This window comes from Hypomesus transpacificus, unplaced genomic scaffold, assembly GCF_021917145.1.
Source record: "Hypomesus transpacificus isolate Combined female unplaced genomic scaffold, fHypTra1 scaffold_181, whole genome shotgun sequence".
Classification (NCBI taxonomy): Eukaryota; Metazoa; Chordata; class Actinopteri; order Osmeriformes; family Osmeridae; genus Hypomesus; species Hypomesus transpacificus.
Genome location: NW_025813732.1, coordinates 183,433 through 204,488, shown reverse-complemented (window position 1 = coordinate 204,488; position 21,056 = coordinate 183,433). Strand labels below are relative to the sequence as shown.

At 45.5% G+C, this 21,056-nt stretch overlaps 2 protein-coding genes across 2 annotated transcripts in view; both read left to right on the top strand.

Annotated features, from left to right (window-relative positions):
* The window catches only part of kctd16b (potassium channel tetramerization domain containing 16b), a 50,778-nt gene that overhangs the window by 4,904 nt on the left and 24,818 nt on the right, over positions 1-21,056 (top strand). The gene's annotated exons all lie outside the window — the stretch shown is intronic.
* Positions 418-20,544, top strand: LOC124489152 (nebulette-like). The gene is made up of 39 exons (XM_047051821.1): positions 418-429; positions 7,635-7,718; positions 7,834-7,941; positions 8,196-8,306; positions 8,729-8,833; positions 8,925-9,035; positions 9,148-9,258; positions 9,388-9,498; positions 9,605-9,715; positions 9,897-10,004; positions 10,317-10,427; positions 10,524-10,634; positions 10,762-10,872; positions 11,534-11,644; positions 11,882-11,989; positions 12,286-12,396; positions 12,503-12,613; positions 12,891-12,998; positions 13,484-13,594; positions 13,679-13,789; positions 13,925-14,035; positions 14,129-14,239; positions 14,346-14,456; positions 14,737-14,847; positions 15,053-15,160; positions 15,622-15,732; positions 15,827-15,937; positions 16,054-16,164; positions 16,316-16,426; positions 16,513-16,623; positions 16,829-16,939; positions 17,278-17,385; positions 17,573-17,683; positions 17,906-18,016; positions 18,556-18,666; positions 19,122-19,223; positions 19,490-19,594; positions 20,319-20,432; positions 20,536-20,544. Exons 1-39 carry the CDS (start codon positions 418-420, stop codon positions 20,542-20,544), a joined length of 4,065 nt encoding a protein of 1,354 aa, XP_046907777.1.

The window sequence follows — 21,056 nt, the reverse complement described above, 5'->3', positions numbered from 1 at the left end:
GAACGAGAGAGGACGAGAGAGAGAGAGAGAGAGAGAGAGAGAGGGAGAGACAGTCAAACACTACAACAGAAAAAGTATTATCTACCAGCAACAATCCTCAACCCCAAAGGCATGCTGGAAAAGAGCCAAGAGTTTTACAGATAGGACCTGTTGGGGAGGGGGGGATTGGTAGGGAAAGAGACTTCCGTGGAAATGTGAAGTATTTCCCTGTTCCCAGGCTGGTGTGCATGCGAAGTGATGAGCAGGGCTGTTTGTGAAGTGCGTTGTGTTGAGGCAGGATAGTGGAGATGAGAGTTTCTAGAGAGGCTCTTCAACAACGCTGCTATGCTGCAATGCATCAAACCATCGTAAGGGCCTTTGGAGCAGCATCTGTGACAAACCTGAAAGCTTGCTCACAAAAACAAAACCACGACCACCATGGAACACAAGGTATCGGTTGTTGCATTGGGTAATAGAACCGCATTTTCATTCTGTGTCAGAACAAACTGTTTAGGATTTTTCGGGGGGGAGTTTTGAACCGAAAAAGAAACCGCAAAGAAATCGCTTGTTTAAGCGGCAAATTGTGCTCTCTGGTGCGACGCTTGTCCTGGAATGGCATTCGGGAGGCTAAAGAGAAATCCAAGAAAACAACACCAGGTTCATCAAGGACGTGCCTTTCATTCGGAAGGACAATCTCCTCCCTGCTCATTGAAAAACATGAACTTAATTGAGCCATTTCCCCCAGCAAGCAATATTTTTGCCTGCTAAGCGACTGTGGAAAGCTTGCAGAGATTAGAGGCCCATTACCCATGGTGGCCGCTCCCAATGCTGTTGAAATGGTGCAGACAACAGCCGTGTGTGTCCTTGCTGTGTACGTTTGTCATGTTTAAAAGATAAGTATTTCCACAGACGAAACGGGCCATGTTTGTCAGCGTGCGTCTCCCACATGTATTGTGGTTGACTGAAAGCCTCGTGTTATTACCAGTTCCGTCGTGCCGGATGGAGCCTATTGAATGGATTGTATCTGCGATTTTGTTGTCCATATACTGAGGTTGTGCTGTAGTAAGACTATAGTAATCCTGAGATTGTAGCAGCTGTGTATATACCCTACCCTACCATAAAGGGAGTCAGATGGCTGAGCGGTTAGGGAGTCGGGCTAGTAATCAGAAGGTTGCCGGATCGATTCCCCGCCGTGCCACATGATGTTGTGTCCTTGGGCAAGGCACTTCACCCTACTTGCCTCGGGGGGAATGTCCCTTTACTTACTGTAAGTCGCTCTGGATAAGAGCGTCTGCTAAATGATCACCGCTGACACGAGTCCTGAGAGTCTGTGCGGCTAGCTGTTTATGCTACATCAGTCTTTACACAGCTGACAGTAGAGCTCAAGCCTGTTAGTATTCAAAGAGCTGTGTGTGTGCGTGTGGCCTATATATGGGTGGCCAGAAATGTGAGTGAGCCTGTGTGAGAAGCTTATGTGGATTGTGCGGTTGTGCCGTGTGCGAGTCCGTGGGAGCGAGAGAAGGCGAGAGGAAGAGAAGGGTCTGACCGGTCACTGTGTTCGTTTCTGCATGTGTGGGCGCGAGCGGACCGTGCGTTCACGTGTGATCACGTGCACTTGCGTGTGTGTGGGCAATCACGTCCTTATCTCGGCTCGTGCACGCACGTGTGTGCGGAGAGTGTGCCCAAGACAAATTCAAGTTTAAGTTCATCACCCCGAATCTCATTCTCGCCAATTAGCATCGCTCTCGGTTGACACGTGAGAGAAGCGTCTCCCCTTTCATCCTGACCGGTGGCGAGCACGCGAGAAAAAGTCCAGAAATCCTGTCGAGGCCTTCGCCAAAACCTACCCTACAGCCCAGGAAATGCGCTCCGCTGGAAAACCGCCACGAGCGCGGGAATGATGCCAGGTTCATACGCTCCCTAATGGTGATTCAGCTCTCGGTTCGACATCGTCTTCCTGGCCCAGAGTGTTCTTGTGATGTACAGCTTGTCGGGGTCTCTAATTTGCCCTGTCTTGAGCTGCAACAGTCATTGTGTGGTCTGCCTCGTGTCTTCTGTAATAGAGTGGTAGACACTGGTCTGAGGAGTGGGGTGTCTAGCCCGGTCTGGAAGGCTATTGCTTGTTACCTGGACACCTCTAGATAGAGTTAGAACATTCTAGAACATCAAATTCAGTAGCAATACGTAAGTAAAGTCAAGTTTATTTGTGTAGCATTTTTCAAAACAGTGTTATAAAGTGCTTTACATGAATCAAATACAACAAACACAAATAATAAAACGAAATGAAGAAGAAGAAAAAAAAAAGTAAAACAACAACAGGGTAAATCCAAAAATCCAAAGAACATCTTCAAGATCAAGTCTTTTATTGTCAGATGCACAGAACAACACAGGGTCAGACTGGTCACTGAAATTCTTAGCACAAGACAACTCAAAGCAACCTGGCATAACATATAAGTACACAGAACATTACGTCTATGATAAGCAAAAATATAGTAAACCTCCTCATATACAAATAATATACAATATTCAATACAGTATACTTAACCTCTAAATACACATCATATACATAATAACCTATACTAACCATTTAAACCTATACTAACCTAAGACAAGTGAAGTACAATAGTACAATATTGCTGATTGTGCAACCAGTAGCTGAAATAATCTATACTAACCTTATAAACCTATACTAACTATGCAAACTATCTTAAAGCAATAGTAAACAACAACAATGAGTAATAGATAACAAATTTAAGATGGTGGGGGGGATGTAAAGGAAGAATTCGAGTGGCACTGTGTCGATCTGAATAGTCAAGGGATATGGTTTTAATACAATTTATTAGACTATACAATTACATATGATTTAAACAAAGTACTTTGTGATCCGTCTTGGCGAAGGGTGTGATAGCCACAAATCGTTCGCAAGAGTGATGATCAGCCAGCACTCATGCACTGCCTTATATAAACTTAAGATCAAATGGCATTCTATATGGTCAATCAATCAATGAAACAAACTCTGTGATTGGCCAACTCAACTTGGTGACAGTTTGAAACAATACATCTCCCTAGCGATTGTTTCACTGTTCTTTGATGTCACAGCTCTCCCCAGAGCAGTAGATAATAAAGCCACAGGGGTTGACCAGTCAAATGGTCAACTGTCCTTTGTGTGACCATCTTCAAACAATACTTTTAATTAACACAAACAATGAAACAGGACACAGTCCTTCTAGCCAAAGTTCAGAGCAACTGTCTCATTGACCCCTTACAGTAACCAGAGGACAGAAGGCCATATAAAATGCTTCACCCATCCCCCAGGGCAAGCTGCCCACAGAGCCATCAGCACCTCACATTCCTTTGAACTCAACTTAATTACCTTCCCTTCCTGTCTCTTACCAATGAACATAGAAGATTATAGATTTCATACACATACATCTATGCATATGACCAACATTTCCATTACATTTCCATTCTTTTTTTTTTTAAACAACACCATAATTCAAACAGTGCATTGAGAAAAATAAAAATCAACATCAAAAGAAGTATGCAATGCAACTCAGTAAAAAACATCCATACCGAATACAAACATACACAAAGCAAATGTATTCCCATCAATCTAAACATACCCTTATATTTAGAACATCAGAAGCAAACACATTAATATCTTCTTCTGTAAATCTGATTTCATACTATCATTCACATTGACCTCTTCTTCCATCTTCAGTTGGCTATAGGCAATCTTCTTTCAGGCAGTGTAGTCTAGTCAAACCAATTGCAAACGACGATCAAATTGCTCACAGCAACTTTCAAAGAACTGCACTATGCGCACAGACTCTGAGTTTTCCTTGGTACTACGCAGAACGCGCATCCTCTCCTTCCGTCTCCAGGCAAGGCGCACGCTCGCCATGGTTAGCGTGTATCCACGTTGCTCTCCCCTCGATCCTAACCGCCATCCTAACAATTTGTAACAGACTTCGTTCAACAGGCTGGCCTAAAACGGAACTAAAATCATATCAACCTTTCTAATCACGTCTTCATAACCCTTTACATATTTCTTTAAACAATTATCACATCTGTGAACTTCCCACACAAATGAAAATAAAAACCATCAATTGCTTCCATGTCAATGGATATCTAGTACGCACATGTTACAATCAAACGTAGATATTACAGTAACCTCATTCACACAACACAAAACCGAAGCAACATTTCCAGATAAATTCAATACGTAGGCCTAAACAAAAAACATTCCTTTAACAACATAAACTGAAATTTCCGTTTGAACACATAAAAACTCTATAAACGTTTCAATAACCTTGGATTGTAATTCTTCAAATGAATATCGCTTTCGTTGCCAAAACTGGCCTTTACCAATTATCTGACCCAAGAACCGAAATTTAGCAGCGCCATAGCCTACTAATCCAATATCGAATCAAGCTCATAAGATAAACTCGGTCTGTACATGATTTCCAAATCAAAAGTATGCCAACTCACAATATTTTCTTAACTTTGACAAAGAAACAGAAACACACATGTGTTTCAAACCAATACATTTCTATTTTCAACGTCAAATTCTCTTTCAGATGAGTGTATTTTTTGTTTTCTCTTTTTTTTTTATCACTCATGATGTTGTGGGCCACTGCACGCAGAATGAGCCGCTAGACTCAAGCGCATGCGCCTCTTTTCAAATGGAGAATTCAGCCAAAGAATTAGCATTAGCATTTTCAAAAACACAGATGTCTCCATCCTCAAAACAAATCAGACAGATGTAAAATCTAACATCAAATATCGGTTAACACACAGTTGTAAAACAATATAACAAGTCAATCGTCACTCCTCTACCAACGATGTCATAACCGATAAACATCCATAAGAATCTGAAGAGAATATAACAAAGTCTCTCCCAAGTGTTTCATCTGTGTACGTGTGTCAACATAGTAGCCTTCGTCACCAGTTCGGCAAGAATTTGCGAGTTTGCCCCCAATTTCCAGAAAACTTTCAACAGTGATGACACATCTCCGTACATTCACGTCCATAATGCTCAATACACCCAATCAAACCACACATTTTGTGCTCAACATAGATTGACCATTCCTATCCAATCGTGTTGGCCTAACTTTGTGTCTTCGACTTTCCTACATGTTTTCCAACCACATTTAAACATGTTCTGCATTCACTTTGATGAATCGTAACTCAGTGCTGTCCCTCGAGACAGAAGCATTGCCACCCAAGCCTATAACATTCTTAAACTCGTTCAGGGACTCAAACCCTTTTGTACCGGAGGGGACTTTAACTTCTCCTTCTTTTGAATAATAGGCAATAGTGCAATAGTGCAAGTCAAAGCACAAGCCGCAATATTTGCGGGAATCCAAAGCAAATCTATAAACAAATTCCAGGATCCTGCTTTCTTGACTTATCTTAGACAACAGTCTGTCAGAAAACACTTCAGTCGTAAGACAAACGTCTGACCTCAGTTTCTTCTCGCTTAGCCAGCAAGACCTAATGCGCCTGCGCATCCACCCGCTAACCACTACGGGCTACGGATGAATACTCACCGCAAAGTTTGTCTGCGGAACAGCCATACAATTTGAATCGTGAATCTGTGTGGAAATAGATGAAAATTTCCCCACACTATCTGTTCTAATATCTATTTCTCTTTGACTCTACCTACCTCCATCCAATTCTGAAAAGCCATCCAACCAAGCTAACATCTATTATTTTCCAAATCGTGTAACAATTTCTCTCTGCACAAGCTTTTCATAATTTCACAACAAAATGAACCCACACTCCGAAATCCACATATATCAATCCATATTTGCATTTGCAATAAACTATCGTTACCATACTTTTGCTTTATGTAATCGATGTTTGGACAGGTTAATTCTGCCTCCAGACCAATCTTTAGCCCTATTCATTTTCGAATTACAATCCATATTTGAACACATTGAACCAACAATAACCAACGAAGGAACATAAAGACACAATTACACCCTTCCTTTCTTTTTTTTTTTTTTTTACTCTCAAATTCCGATTTCACAACTTGTCAATGAACATATACCCTTACCGAATAGCCTACAATCGTAAATTACAAACGTTCAAACCAAAATAAAAAGAATTTAAAATTTTGATTTTTGTAATTTGTAGATATAGCTTTTACGTTGACACCATTAATTACTACCCATACTTCTTTTAACCTCAAAAAACATAACTTGCAAGTAAAACAAAAATGAACACGCGCGTTTACAAACTCACTTTGAAATTTCATAGGCCTATACCTACTTCCTAACTTCTTTTCTTTATCTTTTTTTTATTTTTAACTCAGCTGGTTACCGGTTCTCACAAGTATTTGTAGTACTTTTCCACTTCTCTTCTGGACTTAGAATCATGTAACGCCTTAGTAATACATAAGAACTGTTATGACCACAATTGCCAATACAACTTCTCAAACTATCACCAATCCAACATATTCTAATCCTTAGGGTCTCCAAGAAACACATAACACGATATCACATGTGAATTTTTTCTCCCTCTGTGTTGTTTCGTCAAACACACGACCTCTATGTATGTCCGTCGACACACTCTGCAGATTTGTTTTTTACGACTCTCACGTAAAAGATAGGTTCAACAACCGTACCTCATTAATTCGTACGACTCACACGTACAGGACACTGTTCCTCAGACCACTGCCCAATTACTAACTTTTAACCGAATTATTGACAATAGCCTATAACCATATTTAGACAATTCAATATCACACAGTGACCAAAAAGAATATCTCACCTGTTTCTTTAAGACCCCGCGTCAGCAACAGCGTAACCAGTAAAACTCCCCTAGAATCGGCCCCGCTGTCTCCGAAAAATTTTGGAGGTTAAGGCAGCTGTTCCAGCCGGATTGATCAAATCGCCATCAGAGGGAGAAGTCTGTTAAACGCTGAGCAGACGAGGATTCCGAGTTCCGGCACCAAGTGTAAAGGAAGAATTCGAGTGGCACTGTGTCGATCTGAATAGTCAAGGGATATGGTTTTAATACAATTTATTAGACTATACAATTACATATGATTTAAACAAAGTACTTTGTGATCCGTCTTGGCGAAGGGTGTGATAGCCACAAATCGTTCGCAAGAGTGATGATCAGCCAGCACTCATGCACTGCCTTATATAAACTTAAGATCAAATGGCATTCTATATGGTCAATCAATCAATGAAACAAACTCTGTGATTGGCCAACTCAACTTGGTGACAGTTTGAAACAATACATCTCCCTAGCGATTGTTTCACTGTTCTTTGATGTCACAGCTCTCCCCAGAGCAGTAGATAATAAAGCCACAGGGGTTGACCAGTCAAATGGTCAACTGTCCTTTGTGTGACCATCTTCAAACAATACTTTTAATTAACACAAACAATGAAACAGGACACAGTCCTTCTAGCCAAAGTTCAGAGCAACTGTCTCATTGACCCCTTACAGTAACCAGAGGACAGAAGGCCATATAAAATGCTTCACCCATCCCCCAGGGCAAGCTGCCCACAGAGCCATCAGCACCTCACATTCCTTTGAACTCAACTTAATTACCTTCCCTTCCTGTCTCTTACCAATGAACATAGAAGATTATAGATTTCATACACATACATCTATGCATATGACCAACATTTCCATTGCAGAGTCAATCCCAGAGTATCTACTCTCAGCTTGCAGAGACATCAGAGACCCAGTTTGCCAAGGCTGCGTCTGAACTGCAGAGTGAGGTACGGTAGACAAACAACAGATTCATTTAGTGGAGAGTTGTGTTATTGAATCCTTCCCTATGATCTTTTTGTTCCTAGTTAACGGAGATGTTGTTGTTGTTGGATTGTTTACTAGAACAAGTACAAGGCAGGGAAGAAGGAGATCAGCAGCTGCCTGTACTCCCTTCTCCCTGAAACCCTGGATACACAACACGCCAAGGAGATGACTGACATGCTCAGTGAGGTGCGTGTGTGTGTGTGCGTGCGTGTGTTTCTGTGTGTGTGTGTGTGTGTCTGTGTGTGTGTGATCACACCAGAAGCTCAAGGATGGGTTTGTAGCCGTGAGGGAGCTGGTAGTGACCTAGTAAAGACAGGGTGGTTGGTTAGGGTCCTCTCAGGGGCTAACAAGCTGTTGTGCTCTCGAGCAAGACATTAACCCCTTGAATCTGCTCCGGGGACAACATACCCATGACTCATGTCTTTCCTCCGCATGTCCAGATCAAATACAAAGAAGAGGGGAGGAAAGAGATGTCTGTCAACCTCTACTCTCTGCTTCCTGAAACCGCGGAGACGCAGTTCGCCAAGGAGGTTTCCGACCTGCAGAGCGAGGTACGAGAAGGAGGGCTCTAGTTAGCCTCACAGAACAAGCTAGACTGCTGCTTCCAGCCACTGTGATGTCTCTGGGGTAGAGATGCCTTTAGTCATCGCACCCTGAGCACAGGAGTGAGTCAGACACATGCGTCACTCATAGCGATTCAGAGAAATCCACAGTCGTCATTTATTACTGACTCACATGGCTATTCATAGGGTTTTATAACTCTATTATGATTTTCTAAAGTTACATTATCATGTTCCTTATGTTCCAAGTTCCTTATCATGTCATATCAGAACAATATTTGTTGTGATTGTGTTGGATTAGATAAAATATGTTAACAATTGTGTTCTGTTGTTGGCCAAGGTCATTGTGTGGTTGTAAGCCATGGGTGGCATCCCATTTGAATGATTTGGTCCTCTGGTCTGTCCTGTGTTAGGTCAAGTACAAAGAGGGGCAGAAGATCTCCACCAGCCTGTACTCTCTGCTCCCAGAAACCACCCAGACACAGCTGGCCAAGCAGATGTCCGAACTACAGAGTGAGGTACTCCACCGTTTAAATACAATACACCCTCAGTCAAACACCATGTACCATGGTTCAAATACAAAATAGGCTGTGGTTGTTGTTGTTCCAGGCTAAGTACAAAGAAGCAGGGAAGAAGGAAGCCTCCACCTCTCTGTACCACCTGTTACCAGAGACCCTGGACACCCAACATGCTAAAGAGGCCACAGAGCTGCTCAGCGAGGTAACGTACATCACAGCATCCTTGACCTCCATGGTGCCCGAGGAGACAAATCAAGTGCACCTCAAGTATTCCACCAGCACAGCCTTTTAACAGTATTTTCTGGTGTTTTCAGATTAAATACAAAGAGGAGGGTAAGAAGGAGATGTCCAGCTCTCTCTACTCCCTGCTTCCTGACACCACACACACACAGTTTGCCAGAGAGATGACCGAGATGCAGAGTGAGGTGACTAACCCACCCACCCACACACACACACACACGTAACACAGTTCCAGTCCACTTCGATGTGCATGACCAAAGAGACGACCTGTGTGTGTGGTGTGAAGGTTAACCTCAGTCTTGTCCTCGCTCCAGAACAAGTATAAAGAGGATGGGAAGAGGAGCGTCTCCACCAGTGTGTACTCCCAGCTCCCAGAGACGGTGGAGACCCAGTTTGTCAAGGCTGTATCTGAGCTGCAGAGCCAGGTGTTGCATGGAGGAGTCAATGCGCCGTACATTCTGTAGATCTGAGCTCAGTCCTCGTTTGTGTTTAGAGCTGAGATGCTTGTTTCTGTGGTTTGTCTTTCTGTAGAAGAAGTACAAGGAGTCTGGGAAGAAGGAGGCCTCCACCTCTCTGTATCAGAAGCTACCAGAAACCATGGAGACCCAACACGCCAAAGAAGCCTCCCAGCTACAGAGTGAGGTACTGTGGCAAACAGCTAACACAGACATGAACAGAGCAGTTTGTGGGTCTTTGTAGTGCCACCTGAGCCTGTGTGACTATCTATCAGCTGGTCCTCCCGCTATCCATCCATCACATCCATCCAGCCATCCCTTCATTTCAGAGGTAGAGTTATGTTCAGCTCATCTCTCCATCTCTCCAGATCAGGTACAGGGAGGGTCAGAAAAATGACCCGCCTCCTCTCTACTCCACGATGCCAGGCACCTCCCACACACAGTTTGTCAAGCAGCAGACTGAGATGATCAGCGAGGTAAGACGTTTACTGTCGAGAACCGGAACACTGTCAACAAAGCAGAAAATGATGTCCTGATGAGAACCTTCCGGAATATGGCAAATGATGCATAAAAGAATGTTCTAATGAGAACCCTCCGGAACACTGTAAACGATGCAAAAAATACTTTTCCAACAGAGCAGAATCATTTGATTAAACAAGCTGATCACACTTCATAAGTTCTTACCTGCACCTGCTTCTTCATTTTCTTCTTTGTGTGTGTGTGTGTGTGTGTGTGTGTGTGTGTGTGTGTCTGTGTCTGTGTGTGTGTCTGTGTGTGTGTGTTTCCAGGTCAAATATAAGGAGGAGGGAAAGCAGGAGATGTCCTCTAACCTATACTCCCTGCTCCCTGAGACTATAGAGACACAGTTGGCCAAACAGCTTACAGAGATGCAGAGCGAGGTGCTACAGACACACAAACACAGTCAGACACACACATGCACATACTTATACATGACATAGAAACACACACCTGGTAACTAACATGTTACTTTTCAGACCAAATACAAGGAAGCAGGTAAAAAACAGGCCTCCACCTCTCTGTACCAACTGTTACCAGAGACCCTGGAGACCCAACATGCTAAAGAGGCTTCCCAGCTTCAGAGTGAGGTACAGACGTTATATCTCAACTTCTGTCATGCCTAAAATCCATTAATAAATCTAACAGGAAACAACATTTCCCACCAGGTGACTAACATTTCCTGTCATGTGACCAGTGTTCTCTCCATGCCCACAGCTCGTGTATAAAGGCACTGGAAAGAGGGATCTCACTGGCCCCTCCTACTTCCAGCTGCCAGAGACACTGGAGACCCAGTTTGCCAGGGAGATGACCGACATGTTGAGCGAGGTGCGATTGATTTACATCACAGCTGAAGCCTGTGGCTGCAAACATTGGGTTTATTGTATGGGGAAACCTTCAGATCTGGAGATAACTTGAGCTGTAGTTGTCCCTGAGAGCATTTCCTGTGAGGGTGGAATACTACTGGAGTGGAAAAGGAACATCTGACTTCCAGTGTATGAATCCATATTTTGGCTTCATGTTATTTGCTAAGGCTTTGAAAACGTCAAAGCTGTTAGTTTTCTACATGAGAGCTGTAAAAGATTGTCTCTGAGTAATGGAGCGAAAAGTGTTACATAGCCACCTGTCCCCCCCCCCCCCCCCCCCTACATCTCTACCTCCTGTGAGACCTTTTACATGGACATAATGCATGTTCTCACTGTGGTGCCCATCACGACAGCATTACATAACCCAGGGTGGTTTGGAAACTGCAATATTTAGAGACTGGCAGAGTGTTTTTTTAAACGGGAGTGTGGTTTTAAAGCCCACAAGGCACCAGGCACTCAGCTGAGAGACCAAAGTTCAATTCCCATCACTGCTGCTCCTCAGTGCATGTCCCATCTAGTAAGCCATGTGACTCTCCATCTCACAGGATGAGAAGGAAGACAGTATCAGAGTAATGTCTTGTAATTTAGACAGGTTGATCCATTGCTCTGTTGTCTTCTTCTAGAACAAGTACAAGGAGCAAGGCAGAAAGAGTCGATCCCAGAGTATCTACTCCCAGCTGGCAGAGACATCAGAGACCCAGTTTGCCAAGGCTGTGTCTGAGATGCAGAGTGAGGTACGCCCGATAGCATGGTCGGTGTGTTTGTGCACCGTTTATGTTGCCTCTGGGCTCCATGAAAACATTGTCCATTCTTCTCCTTCCTTATATAAAGCCCATAGATCAGCTGTGGCCATGCACGCTTTATCACTCCTTTGAATTGATTCATGTATTTAACTGATTCAATGCATGTGTTCAAAACATGTTCATGCTGTTGGTTTGTTGTGGTTGATAATCTTGTTGTTGCTTTCTCAGACTAAGTATAAGAAAGCTGGGAAGAACGTGTCCAGCTCTCTCTACTCTGTGATGCCAGAAACCATGGAGACGCAGCACGCAAAACAGGCCTCGCTCTTACAGAGTCAGGTACTCACAACACACACATACTGTATATGCACACACACACACACGCACACACATTTACACACACATTTTGAAAAGATTTTCTATTGTTACATGGGTTGCTGCCCTTTGTCTCCTAATCGGATGATTGTTGTCATAGCTGTATTAGGGGAGAAATGATTCTGTATCTTCTGACTCCCACATACATTGAGTCATTTTTGCCTCTCCTCTCTCACACCCACTCTCTTTCTCCTCTCTCTTTTCTCTCTCCATGTTGTCTCTCTCCCTCTCTCCTGCCTCTCTCTCTCTCTGGTCTCCAGGTGAGGTACAAGGAGGGGTGTAAGAAGGACCACAACTCGTCCGTGTTCTCCACCATGCCAGAGACCACTGAGACCCAGCTGGCCAAGGAGCTGACACACATGCAGAGCCAGGTAAAGAGAGAGTCATGAGAGTCAGAGTGGTGAGGGGCTGGCCTGTCTCTGGGTTGTAGGCCCAGTGTGTAATGGTGTGTGTGGTATGTGTGTGTGTGTGTTGCAGGTGCAGTACAGAGGGGAGGGGAGGAAGGAGGTGTCGTCCAGCCTCTTCTCTCTCCTCCCAGACACAGCGGACACTCAGTTTGCCAAGCAGATGTCTGAGATACAGAGTGAGGTACGCTGCTGCCTAAACCACTCAAACGTGAAAGACTTGGTTTCTGGTTTCCTCCTGTGTGTGTGTGTGTGTTCAGGTGTGTGTTCATGTGTGTGACGGTGTGTATTGCTGCCTCAAATTGTGAGGTCAGGTTGCAAACTCTCAAATTCTCAAAGTTGATCCTTCCAAGAATGTCAGAAGCTTTAGTCCTTAATAATTTCTAAACATCTAATTATCTATTTGAATTGACATGTTGAAAATATTTGCCTTCTCTCTTTCATTGTATGAATCTCTCCAGCTGCAGTACAAGAGAGACAAAGAGGAGCTGTCCTCTAACCTGTACTCTCTTCTTCCTGAAACCATGGAGACCCAGTTTGCTAAACAGATGTCTCAGACACACAGTGAGGTGGGACTGTGTGTGTGTGTGTGTGTGTGCGTGTGTGTGTGTGTGTGTGTGTGTCTGTGTGTGTCTTTACTTGTATCGAATACAAATTGCTTCATTCTCACCAGAAACGCCTTGAGGGTATTCTCAAAGGAACTCCATATTAGGAGAGAATGCTACAGTCAGCTTTGTATTAGTGGGTCTGTGTGTGGAGACAGCCAGGTCAGGAGATAAGGGGACAGTCCTGACCCTAGAGAGAGATAAGGATTGCTGCAGAACTGATATCACCGACCAATAGCTGTCCAGAGCTCACCAACCAGTGATGGTGTGCGAGCTGATAACAGCAGCAGTGTATCATTTCTGCTAACAGAATCCCTTATTCTGCTGCTGGCTCTGTTTCTGTTGGGTGGGCATCTGCAACACTGCTAAACTTATGGCTCTGTAGGAAAGTAGAGTAAGTATTGATTAGTGTGTGTTTGTCTGTGTGTTTGACTGTGTGTGTGTTCAAGGCTAAGTACAAAGAAGCAGGGAAGAAGGAGGCCTCCAACTCTCTGTACCACCTGTTACCAGAGACTCTGGACACCCAACATGCTAAAGAGGCCTACCAGCTACAGAGTGAGGTTAGATACACGCACACACACACACACACACAAACACATTGACACACAAACACACCTCTGACTCCTCCTGTGTCTCTGTCCCAGATCAAGTACAAGGAGGTGGTGAAGAAGGAGATCTCCACACCTCTCTACGCCCTGCTCCCTGACACAGTAGAGATCCAGTCGGCCAGAGAGCAGACTGACCTGCAGAGTCAGGTACAACAACAACCAACACAAACCACTTTCCTCATCCTTTCTCCATCCTCTAATCCTTGGCGTGTGTCGATCTGTGTGTGCCGACGACCCTTTTGAAAGCTGAGGGATCCATCACTGTGTTCCTCTCCCTCTCAGAACAAGTACAAGGAGAGTGGGAAGAGGAGCATGTCCAGCAGCATCTACTCCCAGCTCCCAGAGACGGCAGAGACCCAGTTCGCCAAGACCGTGTCTAATCTGCAGAGTGAGGTGAGATAGATGGATGGATAGATAGATGGTTGGTTGGCTGACTAAAAACCTATTGGTTTTCTTGATTCAGTCCCTGTCAATGTTGTGTTTCAGACCCAATACAAGAAAGCAGGTAAAAAACAGGCCTCCACCTCTCTGTACCACAAGCTACCAGAGACCCTGGAGACCCAACATGCTAAAGAGGCTTCCCAGCTTCAGAGTGAGGTAGTGGCTGTTTTACAATAACCAAACAGATCCAAGCTCACCAAGCTAAATGTACCCTGACAGCTCTGTTCTGTCTCTCTCCCGTCTCTCTCTCTCTGGTGTCCAGGTGAGGTACAAGGAGGGGTGTAAGAAGGACCACAACTCGTCTGTGTTCTCCACCATGCCAGAGACCACTGAGACCCAGCTGGCCAAGGAGCTGCAGGGGCTCTACAGCCAGGTGAGACCACCTGCTTCACCCAACACCCTCTGGATAGGAGATCAGTTAGCATCTCACCAGAGGTGCAAACACCAGTAGCTTAGTGTAAAGTGGGAGATGCTCCTGAGCCTGGTGTTGTGCACGTGCTGCCATCTTGTCAACAAGAGTTACTTACAGCATCCCTGACTCAATAACTAACTGGCAATGCAGTCACATACTTGCAGTGCACTTGATTTGATCGAGAGAAAAAAAACATGTGATGTCATTTGTTCATGCTATCTTCTGCTCCTGCTCTCTGCAGGTGAAGTATGGTGAGGAGGGCAGGAAGCTGGCCTCCAGGTCTCTCTACTCCCTCCTGCCAGAGACAGCAGAGACTGTGCTGGCCAAGCAGCACTCTGAAGTGCAGAGTGAGGTGAACACACTGGGCCACACACACTGGGACGCACACACTGGGCCTGCGATATGTAGGGCTTTCATTCCTGACATATCTGAGTGAATATCTTCACGTAGCTGGCCCTTTCAAGCTCAGTCTGTAAACGATTGGATTGCTGTTTTAACAGCTCACTAGAGTTTTCAGTTCCAGTTGGAAAGTGTGATTTTGCTCTCTCCTTCTCAAGCTGATGTACAAGAGAGACAAAGAGGATCTGTCCTCCAACCTGTACTCTCTCCTGCCTGAAACCATGGAGACCCAGTTTGCCAAAGAGATGGCTCAGACACACAGTGAGGTGAGTTTGAGAGTGTGTGCATATGTGTGTGTGTGTATAAAAGAGAGAGACAAGACACCTACAGCCTCCCTCACAGTCCTACATGGTAACATAGAAACCCACACCACTCCACCTCCCTATTCTGATAGGCCGCTGTTCAGACCATCTGGGCTATTGACAAGCCTCTCTCTTCCTCTCTATCTTTATCCTTCTCTCTCCACCCCCCCATCTATCTTCCTCTCTATGCACCCCCCTTTATCTTGAGCTTCTCCCCCCCCCCCCGCCTACTTCTATATGTCTCCTTTGCCTTCTTCCTCTCTTCACCGCCCTCTCCCTCTGTTCACACTGAGCACATTTCAACTCAACATTGAAACTGTTGATCTCTCGGATGTTTCCCCAGCTGGCAGCTGTATGTGTGACTCAGATGAATTCAGATGAGTTTGTCTCTCTCATCTTTGCGTGTGTGATTGTGTGTGTTCCAGGCTAAGTACAAAGAAGCAGGGAAGAGGGAAGCCTCTGTCTCTCTGTACCAACTGTTACCAGAGACCCTGGATACCCAACATGCTAAAGAGGCCTCCCAGCTACAGAGTGAGGTTAGGCCCAGGTTACACTGTATTAGTTCACTAAGTTGACATTGGTTTGGGAAGTTATTGACTGCCTTATTTTCTCATGTGTTTGTGTCTGTAGAACAAGTACAAAGAAGAAGGTAGGAGGACCATGTGCACCAGCTTGTACTCCCAGCTGCCCCAGACAGCAGAGACACAATTTGCTGCCAAACTCTCAGACATGCAGAGTGCGGTAAAGAACTGTACTCTCCATCCCTCCATACCTCCTCCATCCCTTCATCTCTCCATCTCTTCATCCTTCCGTCCCCTTCTCCGTCGTGCCTAACCTCAGTCTTGTCCTCGCTCCAGAACAAGTATAAGGAGGATGGGAAGAGGAGCGTCTCCACCAGTGTGTACTCCCAGCTCCCAGAGACGGTGGAGACCCAGTTTGTCAAGGCTGTGTCTGAGCTGCAGAGCCAGGTGTTGCAGCGGCTCTTCAAATCCTGTCATATCATCCGCATTGACAAAACGTAGTTCTTCCAAATGCAGGCCTGTTCTGTCGAGTCTGCCTTTTGCTGATGTCAGCGTCAGCATCGCTGTGGTTACAGCATGGTTGCTGTTTGTGTTCCAGGTCAAGTACAAGGAGGGGGGTCTGAAGGAGGCGTCTGACTCTCTGTACCACCTGTTACCAGAGACCCTGGACACCCAGCACGCTAGAGAGGCCTCCCAGCTACAGAGTGAGGTACACAGATTATCATCCCACCTGGGTGTTTATAGCTCCATTATAACCTGTGTAATCATATATCATGTTTGTGTGTGTGTGTGCAGGTCCTGTATAAACAGGAAGGTAAGAAGGAGAGAAGCAGCAACCTGTACTCCTTGCTACCTGAGACAGAGGAGACCCAACGTGCCAAAGCTGTGATGGGGCTGCAGAGTGAGGTGACAGGATCAGTACTCATCAGTACTCACCAGTACTCATCTGTACTCATCAATTTATACTCATCAGTACTTATCAATACTCATCAGTACTTATCAGTACTCATTAGTACTCATCAGTACTCATCAGTACTCATCAATAATCATCAGTACTCATCAATACTCATCAGTACTCATCAGTACTCATCAGTACTCATCTGTGTTTCAGACCAAATACAAGCAGAAAGGTAAAGAAGAGACCTCCAGCTGTATCTTCTCACAGCTCCCTGAGACTAAAGAGATTGAGTTTGCTAAGCTGGTGACAGAACTGCAGAGCGAGGTAAGAGTGTGTGTGGGGTTGAGTGTGTGTTTGTGTGTGTGTGTGTGTGTGAGTGTGTGTCTGGAGGGGAGTATAGGCTTTTCCATGTAATATAGATCATTCCTGCTTGTGTGCTCTGGGAAATACATCTACATTAATATATTAATATTGTTTATATGCTACATATTTATATATGATATTTATGACATATACTGCATTTGATACATTTAAATACCTATCAATAGTATGTCATTTGTGTTCAAAAACAAAAATATATACAGTACATACAGTATCTTGGTACAGTATATATTTTTCTAGCTTCGTGGTGTGTTGGGTTTGTGCGTGTGTGTGTGTTCCAGTCCAAGTACAAGAGAGACAAAGAGGAGCTGTCCTCCAACCTGTACTCTCTCCTACCTGAAACCATGGAGACCCAGTTTGCTAAAGAGATGGCTCAGACACACAGTGAGGTGGGACTGTGTGTGTGTGTGTGTGTATGTGTGTGTGTGTGTCTGTGGTGCACTTGTGTGGTACACTTGCATGTCCAACAGATTCATGTTTCTTTCAATGACGACATTTCAACATACAGTACATACTCTCAAAGATAATCCACCCATTGAATTGATTGTTGATTGCCGCTGTGGTTGTTGTTGACAGACTAAGTACAAGGAGGCCAGTAAGAAGGATCTGGTGAACTCACTGTACTGCCAGTTGCCCCAGACCAGCGAAACACAACATGCCAAGGAGCTCTCCCAGCTTTACAGCCAGGTACGCTGTGTGTGTGTGTCTCTGTGTGTCTCTCTGTGTGTGTGTCTCTGTGTGTCTCTTTGTGTCTCTGTGTGTGTGTGTGCGTGTGTGTGTGTGTGTGTCTTTCATATTACGATGCAGTAGTCAGCTGCATCAATTTCATACTTCAAACACAAACTAAACATATTGACTGACTGACTGATTGGTTGACTGAGTGAGGGATCATCCATATCCTTTTTCCAGAAAAGCTATCGTGAGGAGGGCAGGAAGGAAGCAGTCTCCAGCCTGTACTCCATCATGCCTCAGACCATCGAGACGGTCTTCGCCAAGGAGGTGGCCAAGCACCAGAGTGACGTGAGTGTAGCACAGATGGTTCCACCGCTACCCGACAGTGTCGCCTAATCTTAAACCTGAGCAGCAAGGCTTTAGTTGAGTGAGCTAAGGCTGTCCAGAAGTGGCACAGGTTCAAATCTGGTGTCTGATCGTTGGAAAGCTTGTGATTCTGTGCTTTGAAACAGGACTGTTGAAACTCTGATCCATCACGGAGCTGTGTATTTTATACACACACACTCACACAAAAACACACACAACTTGTTTATTGATTGTATCCATAGGCAGACACACGCTTACTTCTGCTTCCATGCACACACACACACACACACACACATGCCATTGCTAATAGACAGCATGGGGGAAGGCTCTATCATGGTGTCCATCCAGGCGTGATCCTGTAAAACAGCTGGGTACGCTCTGCAGCCTGCAGGCACAGACATTGACCCAGACACACACACACACGAGCACACCAACACACACACTCTGTCCCTGCTACACACCAGCCCACACCACCTCCGCTCTCCTCACCTCACCTCTCCTGTCCCGTCTCCTCTCATCAGAAGCTGTATAAGGAGCAGTATAACGCAGGCAAGGGCAGGTCCAGCTACAGCAGCATGAAGACTTTGCCTGAGGTCCAGCATGCCATGGAGGTCAACAAGCAGCAGAGCGAGGTGTGCACAGCCCTGTGTGTTTGTGGGTGTGCGCACACACGTGTATGTGTGTGCTAGTCTGTAGGTGTGGGTGTTTGAGTGTGTATGTGTGTATGTTGGTGTTTGTGAGTGTACATGTATCTATGTGTGTGTGTGTGTCTGTCTGTGTGGGTGCCCCATATTCATGCTGTTCATTTCAGGGATGTCAGTTCTCATCCTCATCAACATGGAGAAGTAGGTCACATGATGCAGCTGATAGAATCCCATAATCCACCAGCCACACCTCAGTTGTTATTATTTAAAGACATATATCACAGCATATACATCCTGGTTTGAATGATTCATACATGCTAAAGCAGCATCATGTGCGAGTGGCTGACTTCACTATAATATTTCATTTAAGACCCCTGTGTGTAACCTCTGATCCCTGCCTTGTGATTGACCTCTGACCCCTGTCCTGTGTGTGACTCGTGCAGATTAACTACAGAAAGGGGAAGGAGGATCTTCACAGCTACAATGCCCTAGCAGACAGACCTGACATCATCAATGCCACACAGGCCACCAAACTTGCCAGCGACGTATGTGTGTGTGTGTGTGTGTGTGTGTGTGTGGGGGGGGGGGGGGGGGGGGGGGGGGGTAGGGAGGTCAGCTAATACTCATGAATCATTCAGCACCTTTCCTCCAGTCCCAGCTCCCATTGAGCCTGCATCATTTACAAGTCATTTACATAACAGTCAGCATTTACTGGAGCAGAGACTGGCTTAGACCCAACTAAATGTAACCGTTGCTAATTTCTACTCTCTCTCGCTCTCTCCCTGTGTGTGTGTGTGTGTGTGTGTCGTAGGTGGCCTACAGAAGCAAATCTAAACATGAGGTGTATAACGAGCAGTATGGTCTGGGACGCTCCGATATAGAACACGCCAAGGAGGCTTCCAAACTGGCCAGCCAGGTAACACACACACACTCTCACACACACACAGGGAGAGGAGGAGAGGGGAGAAGAGGAAAGGAAATGATTTGATAACATGCCCTCTGACCAGAGTTAATTGAAGCACAGCCAGAAGTGCTGAGTCGCCTGTCTCCTGAACTGCTGTGTAATGGTTGCTGGATGGAGAGATGAAAGGATCGAGTCGAGGGGGCTTTTAACACCCTCCATTGTAACATGTCTCTGGTCTTTGACCCTCTCTCCTCTCCCCTTGTCTTCCACCTCTCTCTGGTCTTTGACCCTCTCTCCTCTCCCCTTGTCTTCCACCTCTCTCTGGTCTTTGACCCTCTCTCCTCTCCCCTTGTCTTCCACCTCTCTCTGGTCTTTGACCCTCTCTCCTCTCCCCTTGTCTTCCACCTCTCTCTGGTCTTTGACCCTCTCTCCTCTCCCCTTGTCTTCCACCTCTCTCTGGTCTTTGACCCTCTCTCCTCTCCCCTTGTCTTCCACCTCTCTCTGGTCTTTGACCCTCTCTCCTCTCCCCTTGTCTTCCACCTCTCTCTGGTCTTTGACCCTCTCTCCTCTCCCCTTGTCTTCCACCTCTCTCTGGTCTTTGACCCTCTCTCCTCTCCCCTTGTCTTCCACCTCTCTCTGGTCTTTGACCCTCTCTCCTCTCCCCTTGTCTTCCACCTCTCTCTGGTCTTTGACCCTCTCTCCTCTCCCCTTGTCTTCCACCTCTCTCTCATCCCAGGTGAAGTACAAGGAGAAGTTTGACAAGGACTTTAAGGGCCAGAAGCCTCAGTATAACCCTGGGGACTGCCTTTCCTTCAAACACTCACAGGCAGCTTCTGCACTGGCCAGTCAGGTATCACACACACACACACACACTTCACCCCCACTAATACACTTGTTAAAGTTTCCTCTGCAACATGGTCCTGTGCAACTGGAATCCCTTTTGGATTTTCCAGAACCTCTGAAGGATCCTATTTAATTATGTAAGACTCCAATTCTAGATCTCCATGGAGATGGTTTGCTTGGTGGGGTGTGTAGGAGGGTTTTCACCAGTCTCCAACATCCTGCTCACAACATGATCTGAATGAGGGCACACATTGTCCTGTCTAAGGCTCGCACACACCTCCACCCTATCTCCGCTCACATGCACATTCTCACGTGCACACTCTCACGCTCACACTCTCCACAAGTACACTAGAGCACGGTGCACAAAGGCTACTGTTTGTGGGAAGCAGCCTTGAACATGTCGTCTCACTCAGGATAAACAGCCTCAGGTCCACACACACACACACATACACACACACATTCCATTCAGGTTCCCGGCGGTGTGTTTTACTGTTCTGTAACACACTCTCAAATTCCTGGTGCCGCACAGCCAGCCGTTACCACGGAAACCTTTGGAAGGCAAATTAAGGGTTTTGGAGCAAATAAAGGAAAGGAGACGAAACATTCAGTCCCAGTCTGATCTGTCTGTTTT